Source organism: Haliotis rufescens, unplaced genomic scaffold, assembly GCF_023055435.1.
Source record: "Haliotis rufescens isolate VD_foot unplaced genomic scaffold, xgHalRufe1.0.p SCAF_18, whole genome shotgun sequence".
Taxonomy (NCBI): Eukaryota; Metazoa; Mollusca; class Gastropoda; order Lepetellida; family Haliotidae; genus Haliotis; species Haliotis rufescens.
Genome location: NW_025963868.1, coordinates 8,184,339 through 8,207,622, shown reverse-complemented (window position 1 = coordinate 8,207,622; position 23,284 = coordinate 8,184,339). Strand labels below are relative to the sequence as shown.

The 23,284-nt window shown below is 42.2% G+C and overlaps 1 protein-coding gene across 1 annotated transcript; it reads left to right on the top strand.

Annotated features, from left to right (window-relative positions):
• Positions 1-694: 694 nt before the first annotated feature.
• Positions 695-21,288, top strand: LOC124149667 (WSC domain-containing protein ARB_07870-like). The gene is made up of 6 exons (XM_046521395.2): positions 695-990; positions 12,270-12,366; positions 16,371-16,544; positions 16,904-17,077; positions 19,537-19,673; positions 20,910-21,288. The coding sequence occupies exons 1-6, from the start codon at positions 700-702 to the stop codon at positions 21,054-21,056; spliced, it is 1,020 nt and encodes a 339-aa protein (XP_046377351.2). The 5' UTR covers positions 695-699; the 3' UTR covers positions 21,057-21,288.
• The last annotated feature ends 1,996 nt before the right edge of the window (positions 21,289-23,284 follow it).

Genomic DNA, 23,284 nt, shown 5'->3' with positions numbered 1-23,284 from the left:
TGACCTTATGCAGGTGTAATGTAGTAGTAGCATTTTCTCCAAGTCGAAGATAATGGTATGATACTTTAATAAATTGTGGCATTGCTGGAAATTCTGGTGTAGGGCCTGCTTCTGCAGATTAATTTCTTGTTAGTTACGTGTTTAATATCAGTCAAGCCATTTAGTTCTTTTCATTACAAAAAGTATCAATAATTTCAATTCTGACAGCAATGGCTGGTTTTGTTGGTAGTTTTAACTGCTGGCTAAACATGCGGGAACCATGCTATGAACCTTGGTTATATCCCCATGTATTTGTTAGACAAGAAGGTAGATAGGATTGGAGAGATAGACAGTGTAGGTTACCTGAAGATAGTATGGTGATGTGGTAGACAAGAAGGTAGATAGTATAGATATAGGTTGTATCCCCAGATCTGTGTTATGTATCCATGGTGGAAGGTTAATCAATGCAAATATATTCCACAGTTATGGTTACTTTCAGTTGAAGGTTTTGCGAGGCAGCAGTTTAGGTCTACAAATTAAAACCAGCTATAGATACAGAAAAGACATACATTTTTCCTGCATCCAGGTACTTCATCCACATAATTCTCCAGCTAATCATTGCAATGTTGGAGCTAGTAAAAAATATAAATCAATTCAAAACAGCCTCGTCGCGATATCACGTCAAGCAGGCATTAGTGGTATATCTCTGCACATGTGAAAATGAATGTTGTATGCATGACATCAGTATTGGCATCGCTTTCTGTGGTGTTGTCCTTGGAAGGACCTTTCGGCAAAATCACACACATGTGCTATGGAGGCTTCTACACAGTCAAACATACACATACTTACATCAGTTGTGTGAATTTCTGCTGGTTCTCCAGACGATGTAAGGCTGTTAACTGGGTCAGTAAATCCAGAGAATGTCGCCTCCATGACTCAGCACTCGCCGACCCATCTCAGACCACGACAGACCCCCGATGTATCAGTACAGAGGTACACACGTCACATATGGTAGGTAGTTTGATGTTGTTATGGAAAGGTACATGAAGGTAGAATGATATGTATAACTTGCAGAGGATGGCACAGAGGCAGACCTTGTAGGGTACCTGAATATTGTAAGATGATATGGTAGACAAGAAGGTAGATAGGATGGGAGAGATAGACATTGTAGGGTACCTGGAGATTGTAAGGTGATATGGTTGACAAGAAGATAGGTAGGATGGGAGAGATAGACATTGTAGGGTACCTGGAGATTGTAAGGTGATATGGTAGACAAGAAGGTAGGTAGGTAGGTAGGGAGAGATAGACATTGTAGGGTACCTGAATATTGTAAGGTGATATGGTAGACAAGAAGGTAGATAGGATGGGAGAGATAGACATTGCAGGGTACCTGGAGATTGTAAGGTGATATGGTAGACAAGAAGGTAGATAGGATGGGAGAGATAGACATTGCAGGGTACCTGGAGATTGTAAGATGATATGGTAGACAAGAAGGTAGATAGGATGGGGGAGATATACATTGTAGGGTACCTGGAGATTGTAAGATGATATGGTAGACAAGAAGGTAGATAGGATGGGAGAGATAGACATTGTAGGGTACCTAGAGATTGTAAGGTGATATGGTAGACAAGAAGGTAGGTAGGTAGGGAGAGATAGACATTGTAGGGTACCTGGAGATTGTAAAGTGATATGGTAGACAAGAAGGTAGATAGGATGGGAGAGATAGACATTGTAGGGTACCTGGAGATTGTAAGGTGATATGGTAGACAAGAAGATAGGTAGGATGGGAGAGATAGACATTGTAGGGTACCTTGAGATTGTAAGGTGATATGGTAGACAAGAAGATAGGTAGGATGGGAGAGACAGACATTGTAGGGTACCTGGAGATTGTAAGGTGATATGGTAGACAAGAAGGTAGGTAGGTAGGTAGGGAGAGATAGACCTTGTAGGGTACCTGAATATTGTAAGATGATATTGTAAGATGATATTGTAAGGTGATATGGTAGACAAGAAGGTAGATAGGATGGGAGAGATAGACATTGTAGGGTACCTGGAGATTGTGAGGTGATATGGTAGACAAGAAGATAGGTAGGATGGGAGAGATAGACATTGTAGGGTACCTGGAGATTGTAAGGTGATATGGTAGACAAGAAGGTAGATAGGATGGGAGAGATAGACATTGTAGGGTACCTGGAGATTGTAAGATGATATGGTAGACAAGAAGGTAGATAGGATGGGGGAGATATACATTGTAGGGTACCTGGAGATTGTAAGATGATATGGTAGACAAGAAGGTAGATAGGATGGGAGAGATAGACATTGTAGGGTACCTGGAGATTGTAAGGTGATATGGTAGACAAGAAGGTAGGTAGGTAGGGAGAGATAGACATTGTAGGGTACCTGGAGATTGTAAGGTGATATGGTAGACAAGAAGGTAGATAGGATGGGAGAGATAGACATTGTAGGGTACCTGGAGATTGTAAGGTGATATGGTAGACAAGAAGATAGGTAGGATGGGAGAGATAGACATTGTAGGGTACCTGGAGATTGTAAGGTGATATGGTAGGCAAGAAGATAGGTAGGATGGGAGAGATAGACATTGTAAGGTACCTGGAGATTGTAAGGTGATATGGTAGACAAGAAGGTAGGTAGGTAGGTAGGGAGAGATAGACATTGTAGGGTACCTGAATATTGTAAGATGATATGGTAGACAAGAAGGTAGATAGGATGGGAGAGATAGACATTGTAGGGTACCTGGAGATTGTAAGGTGATATGGTAGACAAGAAGGTAGGTAGGATGGGAGAGATATACATTGTAGGGTACCTGGAGATTGTAAGGTGATATGGTAGACAAGAAGGTAGGTAGGTAGGGAGAGATAGACATTGTAGGGTACCTTGAGATTGTAAGGTGATATGGTAGACAAGAAGGTAGATAGGATGGGAGAGATAGACATTGTAGGGTACCTGGAGATTGTAAGGTGATATGGTAGACAAGAAGGTAGATATGATGGGAGAGATAGACATTGTAGGTTACCTGGAGATTGTAAGGTGATATGGTAGACAAGAAGGTAGATAGGATGGGAGAGATAGACATTGTAGGGTACCTGGAGATTGAAGGGTGATGTGGTAGACAAGAAGGTAGATAGGATGGGAGAGATAGACATTGTAGGGTACCTGGAGATTGTAAGGTGATATTGTAGACAAGAAGGTAGATAGGATGGGAGAGATAGACATTGTAGGGTACCTTGAGATTGTAAGGTGATATGGTAGACAAGAAGGTACATAGGATGGAAGAGATAGACAATGTAGGTTACCTGGAGATTGTAAGGTGATATGGTAGACAAGATGGTAGATAGGATGGGAGAGATAGACAATGTAGGTTACCTGGAGATTGTAAGGTGATATGGTAGACAAGAAGATAGATAGGATGGGAGAGATAGACATTGTAGGTTACCTGGAGATTTTAAGGTGATATGGTAGACAAGAAGGTAGATAGGATGGGAGAGAGATAGACATTGTAGGGTACCTGGAGATTGTAAGGTGATATGGTTGACAAGAAGATAGGTAGGATGGGAGAGATAGGCATTGTAGGGTACCTGGAGATTGTAAGGTGATATGGTAGACAAGAAGGTAGGTAGGTAGGTAGGGAGAGATAGACATTGTAGGGTACCTGGAGATTGTAAAGTAATATGGTAGACAAGAATGTAGGTAGGATGGGAGAGATAGACATTGTAGGGTACCTTGAGATTGTAAGGTGATATGGTAGACAAGATGTGAGGTGAGGTGAAATTGGGTTTAACGTCGCGTCCAAGATTATTGCACTTATATAGCGACGTGCATGCACGTGTATGTGTGTTTGTGGCTGCTTGTACTAGTCCGGACTGATGCCGATTTATAGTGCTAGCTCACTGAGATACCATGCCGCAGTTTAACATGAATACCCCACTCAGACACAGTATACTGACTCCGAGCCGACCAGTCCTTGTTTTAGCCCCTTAATGCCGAGCGCCAGACAGGGTAACAACAAGTACAATCTTTTAACGTCTTTTTGTATGACGCGGCCCGGGATCGAACCCCGGACCTTCCGCTCTCCGGGCGGACGCTCTACCACAAGACCACGGAGGCGGTCTGGTAGACAAGAAGGTACATAGGATGGAAGAGATAGACAATGTAGGTTACCTGAAGATTGTAAGGTGATATGGTAGACAAGAAGATAGATAGGATGAGTGAGTGAGTGAGTTAATATTTAACGTCACATCGGCAGTATTTCAGCCATATCGTGACGAGAACTGATATAAAATACAAATATTTGAATGGATTAAATATCTGTCATCGAAGGACAGTAAAAATAACTAGAGTATCACAGTTTTGATTTTAAAACTAGTTGAGGACATTAAAAAGAATACATTTTCAATCAACAATACAATATAAAAATGGGCTATAGATCACCAGCAACCAAAGTTAGGCCACCTTACTGGTGACCGTGGGGACTTACAATACTTTTGCTACCTGCACGACTCCCCAGCAGGATTTACACCATCCCTTCAGCCGCTGGTGATTATATGCAATTTAGCCAACACTTAAAATAAACGAATATTCTACGTCTAAAACTGTGGCAAGAATAAATGTACTTTGAATGATGTGGTCTGACATATCCTCTCAGGGGGACAATAATTTTACGTTACTTCAACCCCCTTCAAGGATACAGCCACTAACAATCTCAGGCATCAACTTTATTTTACCAATTATAAAAACTATATTATATACAAAACATATCAATCAAAATTTATGTAACAATTCAATTTCTTTTAAAAAGGCAAGAATTAAACGAGCATTGATACTAAAAAGATCCTTTAAGGATGAAACTTTGAAATATTTATCCCTTGTGATGGAAAAATCAACACAATCAAGCAGGACATGCTTGACGGTGATTCTCACATCACAAGGGATACAAAATGGAGGATCCTCACCTTTTAAAAGATATTCATTTGTATATCTTGAATGGCCAATACGACATCGTCGCATAATGACCTCTTCAAACCTGGACTGACAGCCCAAGTAGGTGTAACCGATATTTGGTTTAATTTCATGTAATTTATTTATACCCACTTGGGTGTCCCACTTCTTCTGCATTAGATCACTGATATAACATCTAATAACAGGTTTATAATCACTGTAGGGTAGAAGAAGTGGTGTCACAGATTTGTTGAGTGCTGCTTTTGCAGCAGCATCAGCCATTGTGTTACCAACGATTCCTACATGGCTGGGTAACCAACAGAAAACGATGTCGTATTGGCCAGTAGCTAGATCATTGTATAATTCGACAATTTCGAGCAAAAGTGGATGTGTACTGGACATATTGTGAATAGCCTGAAGACATGAAAGAGAGTCTGAAAATATTATGAACTTCTTATGCTTAGATTGATTTTGAATGTATTTAAGAGCTGTTAAGATGGCATGTGCTTCTGCCGTGATAATTGAACTGTCATGTGGCAACCTGGACGATATTGTTCTGGATCCAATGACAGTAGCGCTAGCAACTGCGTCACCATCCTTGGATCCATCTGTAAAAATAGATTTGTATGTATCATATTTAGTTCTCAGTTGATGGTATTCTTGTTGATAAATTAGGGGATTAGTTTGTGATTTCTTTAGTTGTGTGAGTGTCAGGTCTACTTCGGGCTTTATAAGTTGCCAAGGAGGTGAAGACAGAAGGCGGTAAGGAGAAATATTTTCAAGGTGTAAATTTGCATCAGAAATTGCAGTTTTCAACCTTATTCCAAGAGGGGGAATAAGAGAAGATTTCTTTGGGTAGAGGTCTTCATATAGGGGGTGAAAAACGCAATCATATGCAGGGTTTGACTGATTTGAAGATAATTTGGTAATATACTGTAAAGATAATTTTAGACGTCTGAGTTTTAGTGATGGTTCATCAGCCTCTACATATAAACTGTTAATTGGAGAAGTTCTGAAGGAGCCAAGGCAGAGCCGTAGTCCTTGGTGATGTATAGAATCCAGAATTTTTAGATTGCTTTTGCAAGCACCCCCATAAACGATGGAGCCATAATCCAGTTTAGAACGTATGAGAGATCTATATAGTTGGAGGAGGGTCTTCTGATCACCTCCCCACTTTGAATTGGAAACGACTTTTAACAAATCGAGTGCCTTCAGGCAATTAGCTTTAAGGTATTTTATATGGGGTTTAAAAGTCAAGTGGCTATCAAAAATAAGTCCTAAGAACTTGGCTTCTTTTACAATTTTAATATGTGTGCCATCCAAAAAAAGGTCTGGATCTCGATGTGGTTTATAATTTCGACAAAATTGAACACAATTGGTCTTTGATTTAGAAAATTTAAAGCCATTTTCGAGACACCATTTTTAAATTTTATTTAGACATAACTGCAATTGTCTTTCTATAGTATTCATATTTTTACCACGACAAGAGAGGTTAAAATCATCCACAAAAAGCGATCCATCAATTGAATCGTTTAAAACCCTAGAGAGGCTATTGATTTTAATACTGAACAATGTGACAGACAAAATACTGCCCTGTGGGACACCCTGATCCTGATGATAATGATCAGACAGGGTAGATCCCACACGAACTTGAAATTGTCTGTCTGTTAAAAAGTTGGATATAAATTGAGGCAAACGGCCTCGCAATCCAAAATCATGTAAATCTTTTAAAATTCCGTGTTTCCATGTAGTGTCATATGCTTTTTCAAGATCGAAAAAGATAGACACTGCATGTTGTTTGTGTAGTATGGCGTTTTTCACAAATGATTCTAAACGGACTAAATGATCGATGGTACTTCTATTTTTACGGAAACCACATTGGATATTTGATATGAGATTATTGGTTTCTAAGTACCAAACTAGACGATTATTTAACATGTGTTCCATGGTCTTGCAAACGCAGCTTGTCAATGAAATTGGTCGGTAATTTGAAGGGTCGGTATGATCTCGCCCGGGTTTAGGTATTGGAATAACTATGGCATCACGCCAAGAAGGTGGAAAACTTCCTGACGTCCAAATTTCATCAAAAATATTCAACAGTGTTTCCAAACATGAAACTGGTAAGTGCTTCAGGAGTTGATAATGTATATTATCAGATCCTGTAGCAGTATCATGAGCTTGTTTAAGAGCAGTATGTAGTTCATGAATAGAAAATATTTCGTTGTAATCTTCCCCATTATCCGATTTAAAATTAATAGTTTTCTTTTCCTGCTTATTCTTGTAATTTTGGAATTGAGGGACATAGTTGGAAGAGGAAGAATGTTCAGCCAAAGTTTCACCTAGTTTATTAGCAATATCAGAGGTATTTGTTAACAATTCATTCCCATTTTTAAGATGGTGGATACCAGACGATGATCCCTTACCTTTGATTTTTTTAATCATGTTCCATACCTTGGAAATGGGCGTTCTTGAATTTATCTTCGAAACGTAAGTTTGCCAAGATACACGTTTATTTTGCTTAAATGTACGTCGTGCCTTAGCATTTAAAATCTTGAATTTTTAAAAATTATGTACCATAGGATGGTGACGGAAATACTTTTCAGCCTTCTTCCGTGCCTTCCTAGCTTGTTTGCAAGTATCATTAAATCATGGTTTGCGGATGTGTGGATTTACAGAGGACTTAGGAATACATTCATCAGCTATGTTAATTAGTACATCAGAAAATACTGTTATTGAATCAGGAACATCAACAAAAAGACCAGGAGTTAATTTGCTTGTACAGAGTAACTCGAACAAAGGCCAGTCAGCTTTAGTGAAGTTCCATCTTGATGATGGAGGAACATCAGACGGAGTTATTGTTTGAAGAATAGTTGGAAAATGGTCACTTCCACAGAGGTCGTCATGGACTGACCATTCCAACTCATTTAGCAGTTCGGAGTTTGTGAGTGATAAATCGAGAGACGAATAGGTGCCTGTACCAGGATGTAAATATGTTTTGGAGTCGTCGTTAAAAATGCATAAATCATTGCTCGAAATAAAGTCTTCCAATATCTTCCCTTTACTGTTAGTAACATCACTACCGCAAAGTGGATTGTGTACATTTAGATCTCCCATAATGACACATGGCTTGGGGAGCTGGTCATAAAGTGCTTGAAGATCAGTGGTATGAAGAGTGGAAGATGGAGAACATAACGTGAAAACAATGTTTAAAGTTAAACGGACAGCAACAGCTTGAAGTGGTGTATTTAGAGGGACAAGACTGTGAATCACACCCTGCCTCACCAAGATTGAAGACCCTCCAGTAGCTTTAGGCCCTGGAGGAGAAAAGAAATGATGTGAAACGTACTGTCTAATGTCAATATGGTCAGTATTTTTTAAGTAGGTTTCTTGAAGGCAAAATGCTGATGGCTTAAAATCCTGAATTAATAACTGCAAATCATTGAAATTATTCCGCAGTCCTCTGCAATTCCATTGGACAATATTAAGAGAGCCACTCATGGCGGCTCAACTGGTGACCTTGAACGGGAAGGAGGTCCATCCCCATGAGCACGCAGAGTGGGAGTAACCTCCATCTGCAAAGGTTCATATGGATTATGAACCTCTACAGGGGTTGTAAGAGAAGGCACCTCCAAATGTTGGAGTGCCCTGGCCCTACGTAATTTCTTTTCCTTTTTTGTCAAGTGGGCTTCGCCCACTGCTTGAGTGTCATATGATTGCACTGGTTCATTTCGTTTGTCTGGTATGGGCTGAGCGTCTGTCTGAGAAAAAGAGGATGATCTTAATGGCTCATGCTGACAAGTCTGAGAATGGTCGTCAAGGAGTATCTGATCATGCTTTATCCAAGAGATAGTTGTTTGGCATGAGATTGAAACAGTTGTGACTTTGGGTACAAGAGCAGGGGAGGCAATCGCAGCTGAATATGTTATGGATGGAGATTGAGATACAGTTGGAACCAACTTCTTAGCATCAAGGTACGAGATGTTGTCTGTATGTTTAATTTTTAAGATTTTAGTCTCCTGGATAAATAATGGACAAGATTTCGAGGAAGCCATGTGCCCACCGGTACAGTTGGCACACTTGATGTTTTCTGTGCAGTCTGAGCTGTCATGAGCACCACCACAGCGGAAGCAGGCTGCATTTTTATTGCAAAACTTAGCACCGTGTCCGAACTTTTGGCATTTGTAGCACCGGAGTGGATTAGGTACATATACCTCCACTCCGATGTTGAAGTAACCTGCTTTAATAGACTTTAGAAGAACTGTGAGAGAGAAAGTGAACAGATAAGTATGTATTTTTGTTATAGTTCCATCATGTTGTTTCCTTGTAAACCGCTTAACAGCAGTTACACCTTGACTTCTCAATTCATCTGTAATTTCCTCTTCGCTCATGTCAGCCAGACAACGAGCACGATCTCTGATAATTCCATGTGTAGAGTTCAGTGTCTTGTGTGCCGAGACAACAACCTTGGTGTTAACAAACTGCTGTAACGACAGAAGGTTAACTGATTGGTGCCTCCATGCACACTCAACTAGGATTGAGCCATTCCGAAGGCGCGTAACATTCTTTACGTCTCCACAGACACCTTGGATGCCCTTGGAGATCGCAAAAGGGTTTAATTTTAGTGTGTCGCCAACAGCAGGAGCAATGACAACAAATCTTGGCCACGAATCCACAACATCATTTGATATATCCTCATCAGAGGCCAAAGCATCAACGTGTCGACGTTTGTAGTTTTTGGTTGAACCAGAAGAATTTGGTTGAGACATGGTAGGAATAATATGATTCAGCATCCATGCTCCCCACCCACCATCGAGTGTCAACAAGGACGGTGCTACAGTAGAAGCCAGCCTGTGAAACACCAGGGTTACATGGATGTTATACTCCAGAAACAGAGACATAAATAGCTGTCGTTACTAAAAGAAGAAATGTCAGGCTGGTTCGGCCCATAGCATTTTTCTAAAGAAACACAGAATTCAGCGGTCCATATCCCCAGATTGGCCCATGAGCCACCGCCTTCTGGCATTGGACTCTAGGCAATGTGAAGCATACAATCATGTTAAGAAAACAATTTATATATTATTGAGTGAGTGATGTGATATTATCACAAAACGACTTTTCCATGCACAGGGCTCGGCATGACCAGCCGATTGATAGGACCGGGCCCATCCTACCTCCCGTCTAGGCGAAGTAAGGGTCGAAGTGTTGTATTGGGCAAAGGAACACTGTTCCTGGAACCAGTGCCCTCAACCACCAGAATCCCGTCCTCCGCCGACACAGGGGCGCAACCCACGGCAAACAGGTTGCCCAATTCGGTCGCCTCATACGACCAGCAATGGGGTGCTGTGGAATTATTCAGCCCCGGTTCCACACGGGGGAAGAGCTATTAGCGCTACCCAGCACTCACCACGAGGAGGTTGCTCTTCACGAGTGCCATATAGATAGGATGGGAGAGATAGACATTGTAGGTTACCTGAAGATTGTAAGGTGATATGGTAGACAAGAAGATAGGTAGGATGGGAAAGACAGACATTGTAGGCTACCTGAAGATAGTAAGGTGATATGGTAGATAAGAGGGTAGATAGGATAGGGTGAAAGACACATCAAGCATGAGTGAAAGTATGGTATTAAGGTAGATGAGAACGTAAGTATGGTGCGCTGTGTAGTGTTACCTTTAAAGGATGGATAAGACGAAGTGAGATGAGGTTTAACGTAAGTCGGTGTGCATTTGATTCACTCGAAAGTGAGTGAGTGAGTTGCATTTTACGCCACTTTAAGCAATATTCTAGCAATATCACGGCGGGGGCTGCACTCCAAAGGTAAGCATGATACACTAACCCGACTTCTGAGCCTGAATCCTCACACGGGCTGGCAGCCTTGTACGCAGAATGACCTCGAAGGATAGTCATCGAACTATGCCTACACCTTGCAAGGTCTGTAAGTATCACGTGGTGTCACAGTGGAAATCCCACTACTTCATCAACTTGATTTAACGCATCTCAAACAACGTGTTGAATCTATGATGTATGATATATTTTAGCCTCGTTTTGGCAGCGTTCTAAGTAGCGTTCTAAATGAGCGCTTTATCGTTAAATAGAGCAGAAAGAGCTGCGCAGTAATAATATTCCTCGTAGGCGGTAGGCTGTTTGTGTTGGTAGTATTGTAGATAGTAGCTTGTTTGTTATCAATATAATCGCTTTCTCAAAAATACAATTAAGTTGAACCCCCCAGTGAGTATGATGAATAGAATGTGCCGTATGTTTGTTTGTGTGTTGTTAACGCGCACCCAGCAATATTCCAGCTATATGACGGCGGTCTGTAAATAATGAAATCTGGACGAGACAATCCAGTGATTGACATCATGAGCATCTATCCACGCAATTGGGATCGATGACATGCATCAACCAAATCAGCGAGCCTGACCACACGATCCAGTTAGTCGGCTCTTACGACAAGGATAGTCGCCTCCTGCGGAAAGCATGGTTCGCTGAAGTCCTATTCTACCCCGGATCTTCACGTATGTAGATTTGTTGGAAGTAATGGTGCAGTCAGGTGATCCTATCACATTCTGTCTGCTCACACATTTTTTAAGGTATATTACCATTCTGGTAATTCCCAAATACACAAATCATGTACACACAATTTGTTACCAGGATCCATACAACTGTATGCTGACCCCTTAATTATATTTATCTCCCCATTAAGGGTCTAATCAACCAAACCTTTTTCTCGTATTTTTACGTTCAATGATTTAAATAAACGACAACGCATCATTTGGGGCATATGATATGATCCTAATACATACTTCTTCGTTAGGGTCCGATTTTGTTTGGTTTGGTTTGTTGTTTTACGCCGCACACATCAATATTCCAGCTATTTGACGGCGGTCTGTAAATTATCAAGTCTGGACCAGACAATCAAGTGATTAATATCATGAACATCGATGCACGCAATTGGGATGATGACATGCATCTACCTGTCGGAGGTGGTTGATTAATATAAGGAGGAAGTGTGCGCGCAGCAGGGGTGCTAAAACACGCAACAAATTAAACCAAATCAATTAGCCTGACCACACGTTCGAAATATAGTCCCCGCTTATGACAAGCAATCGAGTGTTGGGCGCCTATTCATCCATCCTTTCCATGCTGAACATGGTTGGTTGCATGTGTATGGGGTGGACGAACTTTGGAGTATTCTTTGTAGCAAAACCGCTTCCTTCAAAATATAATGGACTTGAACCTAATTTATAACACAAGCCTGGTAAGGTAGCATGTGTCGATTCATCATTGTGGGCTTAGAATATGATTCTAATGCGTTTCTCTATACTTCTCTCTTAGGATCCGAGTCACCCGTGTTCAGGACGTCCTTGTCCTGACACCTATGTCTGTGCTCCAGCAGAAGCAGCTTCCAGCCATGTCTGCCTCCCTCTAGAAGGTAATCATCCAAACTGTCCTTTACTTATAACCACATTGTATATGATATGGGAGTGTGCTTAGCAAAAACATCGAATGGTAACTTATTTATTCAAAGTAGACTTTGATCATCTGGTATTGCATTAAAAATGAAGTCTTCATGAAGTGAGGAGGACAAAGGACTTAGCGGGCCCGTCCAATGTCCTTATGCCTTCCCGTCGGTGACGACCTGGGCACTATGTGGTCTGGCATTTTCTAGAAGGTAATCATCACAACAATCAGGCCACCCTTTACTCTTATTTCAAATACCTGTAACCAAACTATATATCACAGAGGTGTGTGGTAAACAAAAACTTAATAGTAACTTATTTATTCAAATGTTAATTTTGAGCATCTGATAATGCATTAAGAAAGAAGTTATCACGTTTGGTTACTTGTTTGTTTGTTTGTTTGTTACTTAACGCCGCACTCAGAAATATTCCAGCTTAAGACGGCGGTCTGTAAATAATCGAGTCTGGTCCAGTGACATCATGAGCATCGATGTACGCATTTGGGATACGATGACATGCATCAACCAAGTCAGCGAGTCTGACCACCCGATCCCGTTAGTCGCCTCTTACGATAAGCATAGTCACCTTTTACGGCAAGCATGGGTTGCTGAAGACTTATTCTACCCCGGATCTTCACGGGTCCTATGTGCAGGTAGGATACAGTGGAAATCCCAATTACATATTCAGATTTAGATAAAAATAAACAGTTAAACACGAATCTGTCATCCGTAGCAGATGTTGATGGATGAGGCCAGGTTGCCATATCACACTGAGAATAGACAAATATGATACAAGTGAAATAATAAATACGAAAAAATCTCCCTTGGAATGCAGCGTCGTGCCCATGTCACACACATTTTAAAGTAAGTCGCCTCTTACGACGAGCATAGTCGCCTGTTACGGCAGGCATGGGTTGCTGAAGACCTATTATACACCGGATCTTCACGGGTCAGAGGCGCTTTATGTACAGTTCATTTGAATTACCACAATAACAGTAACATATAACAGTAATCAATAAATGTTATCAATAACAGTAATCAATAAAACAAACAACAAAGCTTGTTTATGGCGATTGTTACATCCATATTGACGCGATATTGATTTTATGAATTTTATGTTAGATTGTTGGAAACATTTACGTGCAAATGCAAAGGTAAGTGTCCTGGTTTCGTAACCTCCTCTAAAGTAAAACCTCACCCACGAGGAAGATGACTCATAATTGTCCTTATAAACCTTTGATGACGTCACTCCATTGTTCAGACAGTCTTCTTTGCAGAGGAAAACTCCGCTACCGTTCCCACAAGTCTTACCGGCAGAATTCCCGGGTCTTACCGGCAGAATGCCCGGGTCTTACCAGCAGAATGAACTGCTTGTAAGACCCGGGCATTCTGCTGGTAACACCTGGGCATTCTGCTGGCAAGATCTGGCTTCAGATGCGTAAAGCGATTTTAGTGCTAATGTTTGAGTTTCCCCCAAGTTAAAAAGTTTAAAATAGTTATAGCACTACAATCGTGTTGTGCAGATGGGCCTAGGGACAAACCTCGTTTCCCAAATGCCTCAAAGTGCAAATTAATGAAAGCAACACTTATACAGTGGGTTTAATGAAAAGTGAAATTGAGTACAAAACGACGACCAATGTCAATTTCATCTTTTTCGGAGGAAGTCTCGGGCTTAGACGTTTCAGTTACAATCGGCGTCGACTCAGAGCTAACATCCTGCTTCCTCTTTTTGACAATGATGTCCGACAGGTTCCTCCTTTGCTCGTCTGAAGTACGTTTATACGTACGTACGGCATCACTTCTATGCCCTGAAACATATGTTCAAACAGTGATATAACACATATTCATCTGACCCGCTTGCTAGAGTATATAAGATAAGAGGCTTTTGGAAAATACTATGAACATTTCAAAACATACATCATTTTGTTGTCATATCGTGGTTATCAGATTTATTTAAACGGTTTTCAGCAAATCTTCAGTCATCAGGGTCACTCGATGTATAGCAGGTGAAAGGTCTCCATCACCATTGTGATACCTTACGAACAGTTGATAAAACAAATTGATTTTTCGGCTTCCTGTATTGTTCCAATGATCATTTCGTGCAATTTCAAGTATCCCAAATAATAAAATACCATGTAGACTGATTTCTCCGAAAAATGTCCGAGAAATGTGTTTTCTACTTAATATATATATTTTTTTAAAATTTATACCTACCAGTTACATGTACTTCGCAGATAATTTGCTAATCAACTTCACCACGGTATAATCTTGTTGTATGGCACATTTTTCTTCTATCTCCTGCTCACACAATGGCTCTCCAAAGCGAAACGCAAAATCGTCTACATCATCTTTATCAGCATCACGAGCATTACTTTCGGAAAGTCACTGATAAATGTGGACTTTGTAATAAAAAAGTCTTCCCCTTCCCCGGCCATTTTTCCAACACAAGTGAATGAAACCACGTGTACTTGACCGAGATATAACCTGCTCGTGCAGGAAATGCACGTGCGTTGCGTTTGTGCGATTGATTATCGCCACGTAAACAGCGTTCATGAAAGCGAGACACACCAGTCATATGAGAATCATTGATATTCATTAATACGGTTCTAAGTTAATTTGACGGTTCGCCCTCCCTAATTTCGCTCCTCCCAGGGCTTACATTTCCCGTCAAGACCGAGAAGGAGCTTTTGATCTGACTTATAAACCGTCAAATTAACTTAGAACCGTATTAATGAATACGATGAATACTAATTTCCCTTCTCCCAGAGCTTACATTTCCCGTCAAGACCTCCAAGTCGGTTTTGATCCTTAACAAATAGCGTATGCAAAATTACAAACTCGTGAGAAGTCAAATAACCAGACATACCGATTACATTAAGGTGCATTGACTAAGAGAAACCAAACTGAAGTTTGAGGGTTTTTTAACACCAAGATAAGAAAAACAATCGAAAACATTAAGCATTAATAGTAAATATACTATTGACCTAGTCAGTACTAAATATGCCTCATCCCTGATCAAAATACACAGAAGGTACTACATCCCACAGATGTATCAATCGCCACAAAGCCGAAATCGGTTTCATGGACATGGCCAAAACCACCTCTAACATAACCAGTTTCTGTCTTCACGTCTGACAGCGACTCAGGCCTTTAATCTCGCGTCGCGACCGACAGGAGGACAACTTGGTCTTGGGAGAATATCCCGGAGTATATTTAATTTTAACAGTAGGGGGAAATGAGTTTGCTTTTTAAGAACATGTATTTAATTTCCGCCTAAAAGGTAAAAAACCCAAGTGAATTGAACATTTAACATACATGGACCTTACTTATTCATTGGGGCGGTGTATGACTTGTTTTACGTTTGATACCATATTTAAGTAAGTATGAAATCTTAATGAAGGGAGGAGGACCAACGTAATGCAATCAATCAAACACAAAATGAAGCATATTTATTGAGATTTGTGACATTCGTGTGTCTGAGATACCGATTTTATCAAGTGATACACATACATAATTGTAATATATCTAGTATCGACACAGAAACAGTGTCAACATCAGAACAGCGATGACAGATTGAACTATTATCAACAATGTTGAAAATCCGTGTTAATGTTCCATGCGTGGATCACAAACGCTCTCTTGAACCCTATGTAAATATAACATACTTGTAAGCCTAGATTTCACATATATGTCAGTTGCTTCTACCACTACAACTGTGGATGCCAACACTACCACAACTGTAGCTTCTGCAACAGCAGGGATGATTACTTCTGCTGCTATCTGTGGCGACTACAGCCCTGGGTGTCATGGCTGCTGTAGACTAACACCTAGTCTCTGAAATGAACATATCGTACAGTAAAAAAAACAGTTGTTCAATTATCTTAGTAAAAATATAATAAAAGGGAGCCCAGAAACTCTCTTCAGATTTGCCAAACATTATGGACTTGCATGGGCTGTATTTGATATATTTGTATCAGGGTCTGTATCACAGACTACGACTGCCGCCATCACTGATACGGCTGTGACGACTACAGACCTGGATGCAACCACAACGACAACTGCAGCTCCTGCTAGTACCACACTTGCAGGTTCCGCAGTGATGACTGTTACCACAACATTTGTAACTACAACAGACACATCGTATGAGCATGGTAGGTATCCCAACGCCACATCTTGGTAGTTAATGATTGTTGCTGTTAACTCCAATGACCTGACAGGGATTTACTCCTGCTCGTGCACATAGCCCGGCCCAGTGTATTAGACTATGTTATCTGTGTCTTGTCATCTTCTGTTTGGTGCTCCACAACACAGTAGACATTTCTGTTTGGATGTATTCATTGAAACATAGTGAATATAACACCTAGTCTCTGAAATGAACATATCGTACAGTAAAAAAAACAGTTGTTCAATTATCTTAGTAAAAATATAATAAAAGGGAGCCCAGAAACTCTCTTCAGATTTGCCAAACATTATGGACTTGCATGGGCTGTATTTGATATATTTGTATCAGGGTCTGTAACACAGACTACGACTGCTGCCATCACTGATACGGCTGTGACGACTACAGACATGGATGCAACCACAACGACAACTGCAGCTCCTGCTACTACCACACATGCAGCTTCTGCAGTGATGACTGTTACCACAACATCTGAAACTACAACAGACACATCGTATAAGCATGGTAGGTACCTCAACGCCACATCTTGGTAGTTAATGATTGTTGCTGTTCACTCCAATGACCTGACAGGGATTTACTCCTGCTCATGCACATAACCCGGCCCAGTGTATTAGACTATGTTATCTGTGTCTTGTCATCTTCTGTTTGGTGCTCCACAACACAGTAGACATTTCTGTTTGGATGTATTCATTGAAACATAGAGAATATAACAATACAGTAAACAAAAGACGCATATCAACCATTGAGACGTGTGTATACTATACAGGACGTGTATTTCATTACAATTAACATTGCATAGATTTTTAGGAAGAAGAAGAGGACATGGATGTCAGGCTTTGCGTCTTGGCTTTTTGCCTTTCTGCGGTTATCAAGCTTTGTGTCTTTGCTCATTGCCTGTCTGGGGTTCTAAGGCTTTGCGTCTTGGCTTATTGCCTGCCTTTGGTTGTCAGGTCTTGCGTCTTGGCTTATTGCCTGTCTGGGGGTTGTCAGGTTTTCTGTCGTGGCTTATTGCCTGTGTCTGGGGTTCTGAGGCTTTGCGTCTTAGCTTATTGTCTATCTGGGGTTGTTCGGCTTTGCGTTTTGGCTTATTGCCTGTCTTGTGTTGTCAGGTTTTCGCCTTGCCATATTGCATGTCTAGGTTGTGAGGCTTTGTGTCTTTGCTTATTGCCTGTCTGGGGATGTAAGGCTTTGCGTCTTGGCTTATGCCTGTCTTGGGTTGTCAGGCTTTTCGTCTTGGCTTTTTGTCTGTTTGGGGCTGTAAGGCTTTGCGTCTTGGCTTATGCCTGTCTTGGGTTGTCAGGCCTTTCATCTTGGCTGATTGCCTTTCTGATGAGGTTGTCAGGCTTTGGGTCCTGGCTTGTTGTCTGTCTGGGGTTGTCAGGCTTTGCGTCTTGGCATATTGCCTGTCTTGGGTTGTCAGGCTTTGCGTCTTGGTTCATTGCCTTTCTGATGAGGTTGTCAGGCTTTGCGTCTTGGCTTGTTGTCTGTCTGGGGATGTGAGGCTTTGCGTCTTGGCTTATTGTCTGTCTGAGGATGTAAGGCTTTGCGTCTTGGCTTATTGTCTGTCTGGGGATGTAAGGCTTTGTGTCTTGGCTTATTGCCTGCCTTGGGTTGTCAGGCTTTGCGTATTGGCTTATTGCCTTTCTGATGAGGTTGTCAGGCTTTGCGTCTTGGCTTGTTGTCTGTCTGGGGTTGTCAGGCTTTGCGTCTTGGCATATTGCCTGTCTTGGGTTGTCAGGCCTTTCATCTTGGCTGATTGCCTTTCTGATGAGGTTGTCAGGCTTTGGGTCCTGGCTTGTTGTCTGTCTGGGGTTGTCAGGCTTTGCGTCTTGGCATATTGCCTGTCTTGGGTTGTCAGGCTTTGCGTCTTGGTTCATTGCCTTTCTGATGAGGTTGTCAGGCTTTGCGTCTTGGCTTGTTGTCTGTCTGGGGATGTGAGGCTTTGCGTCTTGGCTTATTGTCTGTCTGAGGATGTAAGGCTTTGCGTCTTGGCTTATTGTCTGTCTGGGGATGTAAGGCTTTGTGTCTTGGCTTATTGCCTGCCTTGGGTTGTCAGGCTTTGCGTATTGGCTTATTGCCTTTCTGATGAGGTTGTCAGGCTTTGCGTCTTGGCTTGTTGTCTGTCTGGGGTTGTCAGGCTTTGCGTCTTGGCATATTGCCTGTCTTGGGTTGTCAGGCCTTTCATCTTGGCTGATTGCCTTTCTGATGAGGTTGTCAGGCTTTGGGTCCTGGCTTGTTGTCTGTCTGGGGTTGTCAGGCTTTGCGTCTTGGCATATTGCCTGTCTTGGGTTGTCAGGCCTTGCGTCTTGGTTCATTGCCTTTCTGATGAGGTTGTCAGGCTTTGCGTCTTGGCTTGTTGTCTGTCTGGGGATGTGAGGCTTTGCGTCTTGGCTTATTGTCTGTCTGAGGATGTAAGGCTTTGCGTCTTGGCTTATTGTCTGTCTGGGGATGTAAGGCTTTGTGTCTTGGCTTATTGCCTGCCTTGGGTTGTCAGGCTTTGCGCCTTGACTTATTGCCTGTCTCGGGATGTAAGGCTTTGCGCCTTGGCTTATTGTCTGTCTTGGGATGTAAGGCTTTGCGTCTTGGCTTGTTGTCTGTCTGGGGTTGTCAGGCTTTGCGTCTTGGTATATTGCCTGTCTGGGGTTGTCAGGCCTTGCATCTTGGCCGATTGCCTTTCTGATGAGGTTGTCAGGCTTTGGGTCCTGGCTTGTTGTCTTTCTGATGAGGTTGTCAGGCTTTGCGTCTTGGCGTGTTGTCTGTCTGGGGTTGCCTAGCTTTGCGTCTTGGCTTATTGCCTGTCTGGGTTTGTCAGCAACCTGCTGAACGCAACCAAAACTAAGGCATGCGTTCTTCAAAAGCTGAGCCGAATGACAGACATGATCCATGATTATGATGTCAATTACTGGATAATCCATGTTTCGCTAAGAAGTCCTAAACTACATTGGATGTTGATCTGGTTTCAGGTCCTGTGTATACGGGATGCTTCCTGGATGACAGGGACAGAATGATCAACGAATTACGTGAGGTGAACGACTCCATGACGCATGAATGGTGCTTGACTCGCTGCAGACAGGGCAACTATCTTCTTGCTGGACTTGAGGTAAGTAAATCACCAGACTGAAATCCAATGGCTAAATGGTTGAAATAGAACTAAACAACGTCGCAAATATCATCAGAAAGATTATTTGACATAGCACTGTCAGCGGAAGTATCTTCAGTGCTTCAGTGGTTTGTATAACCTGCATTCCTTCATAACCCAGGAATATACACGACCGCTTTGCAGTGCAGTCCCTATCTTTAACCAACGAAACAGGACAACCCTGTTCAAGCGATCGGGACGCGTAGAAGATCCGGGGTAGAACAGGTCTTCAGCATCCCATGCTTGCCCTAAAAGGCGACTATGCTTGTCGTAAGAGGCGAATAACGGGATCGGGTGGTCAGACTCGGTAACTTGGTTGATGCATGTCATCGTATATTATTTGCGTGGGTCGATGCTCATGATGTCAATGACTGGATTGTCTGGTTCAGACTCGATTATTTACCAACCGCCGTCAAATAGCTGGAATATTGCTGTATGCGGCGTTAAACGACAAACAGATATAAAAAATCAAGCGATCGTGAAATGAGCGAGTGCTCAGGCCAATCAGTACACAGGTTAAATCCCACAAACAGCAATATTTCTAGTGCATTGCTTCAACGGGCAGTTTCAATGTTACAAAGTCAATGCACGGAGTCGGTCTTATTGGACGTCTGCGAGTTATGAACGGACTCATTTCATTTGTTGACTTATAACAGACAGACATCATTCCTTCACCGAAAATCACTCGTATGTGAGGTGAGGTGAGGTGAGGTGAAATGGGGTTTAGCGTCGCGTCCAAGATTACTGCACTTATATAGCGACATGCATGCACGTTTGTGTGTGTTAGTGGCTGCTTGTACTTGTCCAGACTGATGCCGATTTATAGTGCTAGCTCACTGAGATACCATGCCGCAGTTTAACATGAATACCCCACTCAGTATACTGACTCCGAGCCGGCCAGTCCTTGTTTTAGCCCCTTAATACCGAGCGCCAGACAGGGTTGCAACAAGTACCATCTTTTAAAGTCTTTTGGTATGACGCGGCCGGGGATCGAACTCCGGACCTTCCGCTCTCCGGGCGGACGCTCTACCACTAGACCACGGAGGCGGTCCACTCGTATATATACACTGGGGATGAAGGCATGCGGCATTGTCAACCCAGTAACGTATTGACGATGTAGAGGAAGTTAGGCGCTAAGAATCTCATCGACAAGAATAATGTAACTTGCATTATACGAGAACGCACATTTTCTTTCAGAATCATGATGAATGCTTCTGTGGAAACTCCTATGACAACGTGAAGTATACTGTCATGAGCGAAGGGGACTGCAACGCTCCATGTAAGGGCAACAGCAGCCAGATGTGTGGTGGACGCTACAGACTCTCACTATTTCAGTGCACTTGACCCTCTTTGGGAACAATGATTCATCTCGTTGCTGTTTATGTTTATTGTCCTATTGTCATTAAGTCTGTCAATCACCTAACTACAGAGAAATTCAGTTGTTGTTTTTTTATTGTTTATGCCACTTTCATCAAATGTAATTGGTATCAATGGCATGGTAACGGTAAACTAGTTTCACACAGATGTACGTATTCATGATCACAGGAATTTATGTAGAATAAAACAGTAAAACGCTTCCTTGCAATGTGTTTCATCATGTCGATACGTCTATCCTGATCATGGATTTGTATATGGAAATATGATCTTCCGTAGACTATGGCAATTCTTGTGCAGGACGAGTGAGTGAGGGAGTGAGTTGGGTTTTACGCCGCTTTTAACAATATTCCAGTTATATCGCGGCGTGTCAGCTTAATGTGGGAGGAAAGCCCGAAGTGATACAGGTCTCAGAACAATGATTCATCTCGTTGCTTTTTAGGTATACTTGTTCTGTTGTTATGCCGAATGTTGCTCTTACTTAATTCTTACATGGTTCCTAGTTGACTCGGGAGAATCGTGGCTGTTTCGGGATGTTTTCGGTTGAGGACAAGTAATGTTGGGTGCCACGAATCGCTAAGAATAGCCAATAATGCAAAAGAATCGATTGCGAAGCTGTTACGGAACATAGGAATTAATTACGAATGGATTACGATACAGCCACGAAATTGCAATTCGGGGACCCTTCCACAAGTTTTTGACAAACAAAATTCGACGAACTCCCGCGAACTGTACGAATGTTTCGGAATCAAATAAGATTCATTTAAGAACTTCAAGAAATGATTGAGATTTATCTACGGCAATAAAATAAATTCCTATTCAGGGTGATTCGGGATATTCGTGGTCGTATTAAAATGGGGGCATTACTGTCTGTCAACCACTTACCTACAAATAAATTCAGTTTTCCTTTAATTCCACTTTCATTAAATGGAATCAGTATCATGGTAACGCTAAACTGGTTTCACACAGGCGTGCATGGAATGATACGTTTATTATTATGATCACAGGAGGATTTATATGGATAAAACAGTTAATGTGTCCTTGTAGTGTGGTGCACCAAGTCAATACTTTTATCCTGATCACGGATATGTAAACAAGGAAATGTGATCTTTCGCAGACAATCAAACTTCTGTGCAGGACAAATAGATGCGTTACACGTTGTAATCCATATATACCGATCATGACCCGCAAAAGAAACGTCACCCCAAGGAACATCGCATGAATAGTTGTCATTTAAATATCTGGGTAATTTTTGTCAAAGTTTCTTAAATTTAACATTACCTTGTCCGGAAAAATGAAATTTGATGATAAAAACCAAAGCAGATGACAATAAAACCGATCGCCCAAACGCATCACGGCAACGGCCATGGTAACCCGATCCACGTGAGTTCCGTGCAAATTGAAATGCGTTCCCCATTTCTTGCCCTATAAAAATCCACCCAGATCGGGTAACATTTATTTGTTATTGAATTGCTACCACATGCCAAGATTGACAAGAAATCAGCGACACCAAGCCCTTGCACGATTGCAAGCTGAACAAACCGCCCGGCAAGTAGTCCACGTAAGGACCATATACAGGCTCCAGCAACGGTACCAGGCAACACTACAGATGACGGACCACGTAGTGGGAGACAAAGGGTCACCACCCGACGTCAGGATCGTCAGATTGTGCGACAGCATCTTGAAGATCGCTTTTTTACTGCTGTGGAAACTGCTCGACAGACCACGTGGACACACCAGCAACACATTAGTGCGGACACCGTGCGTCGACGATTGACGAGCAGACACCTCCACTGTCACAGGCCTGACTGAGGACTAATTCTGACACCACGTCACCGACGGGACACACCACCAGCATTGGCGCCACCAGCAGTGGATAAAAGTCCTCTTCTCAGACGAGAGGCGTTACTGTATCTCAACAGCAGATGGCAGATGGCAGAGAGAGAAAGAGAGAGAGAGAGAGAGTCTTGCGACGCCATGGGGAACGTTATTCGGATGCTTGTGATGTTGAGAGAGACTCGTGGGGTGGTCCGAGCATCGTGGTGTGGGGTGGAATTGGTGTTGCGCAGAGGGTCGGCCCTGTGGTCTTCCAGAAAATCGGTCCAGGGAGAGGCAATGGCGTCACAGCAGCTCGGTACATTGATCAAGTCTTGAGACCACACGCCATACCTCATTTGACACGTCGCCGCAACCACGAG

What these genes read in the sequence shown, in the direction of transcription:
- LOC124149667 (XM_046521395.2), top strand. Translation starts at nt 700, where the DNA reads ATGAATGTTGTATGCATGACATCAGTATTGGCATCGCTTTCTGTGGTG. An exon ending in AGACACATCGTATGAGCATG is followed by an intron (nt 16,545 to 16,903) that starts GTAGGTATCCCA and finishes TATTTGTATCAG; the next exon opens with GGTCTGTAACACAGACTACG. An exon ending in AGACACATCGTATAAGCATG is followed by an intron (nt 17,078 to 19,536) that starts GTAGGTACCTCA and finishes ATCTGGTTTCAG; the next exon opens with GTCCTGTGTATACGGGATGC.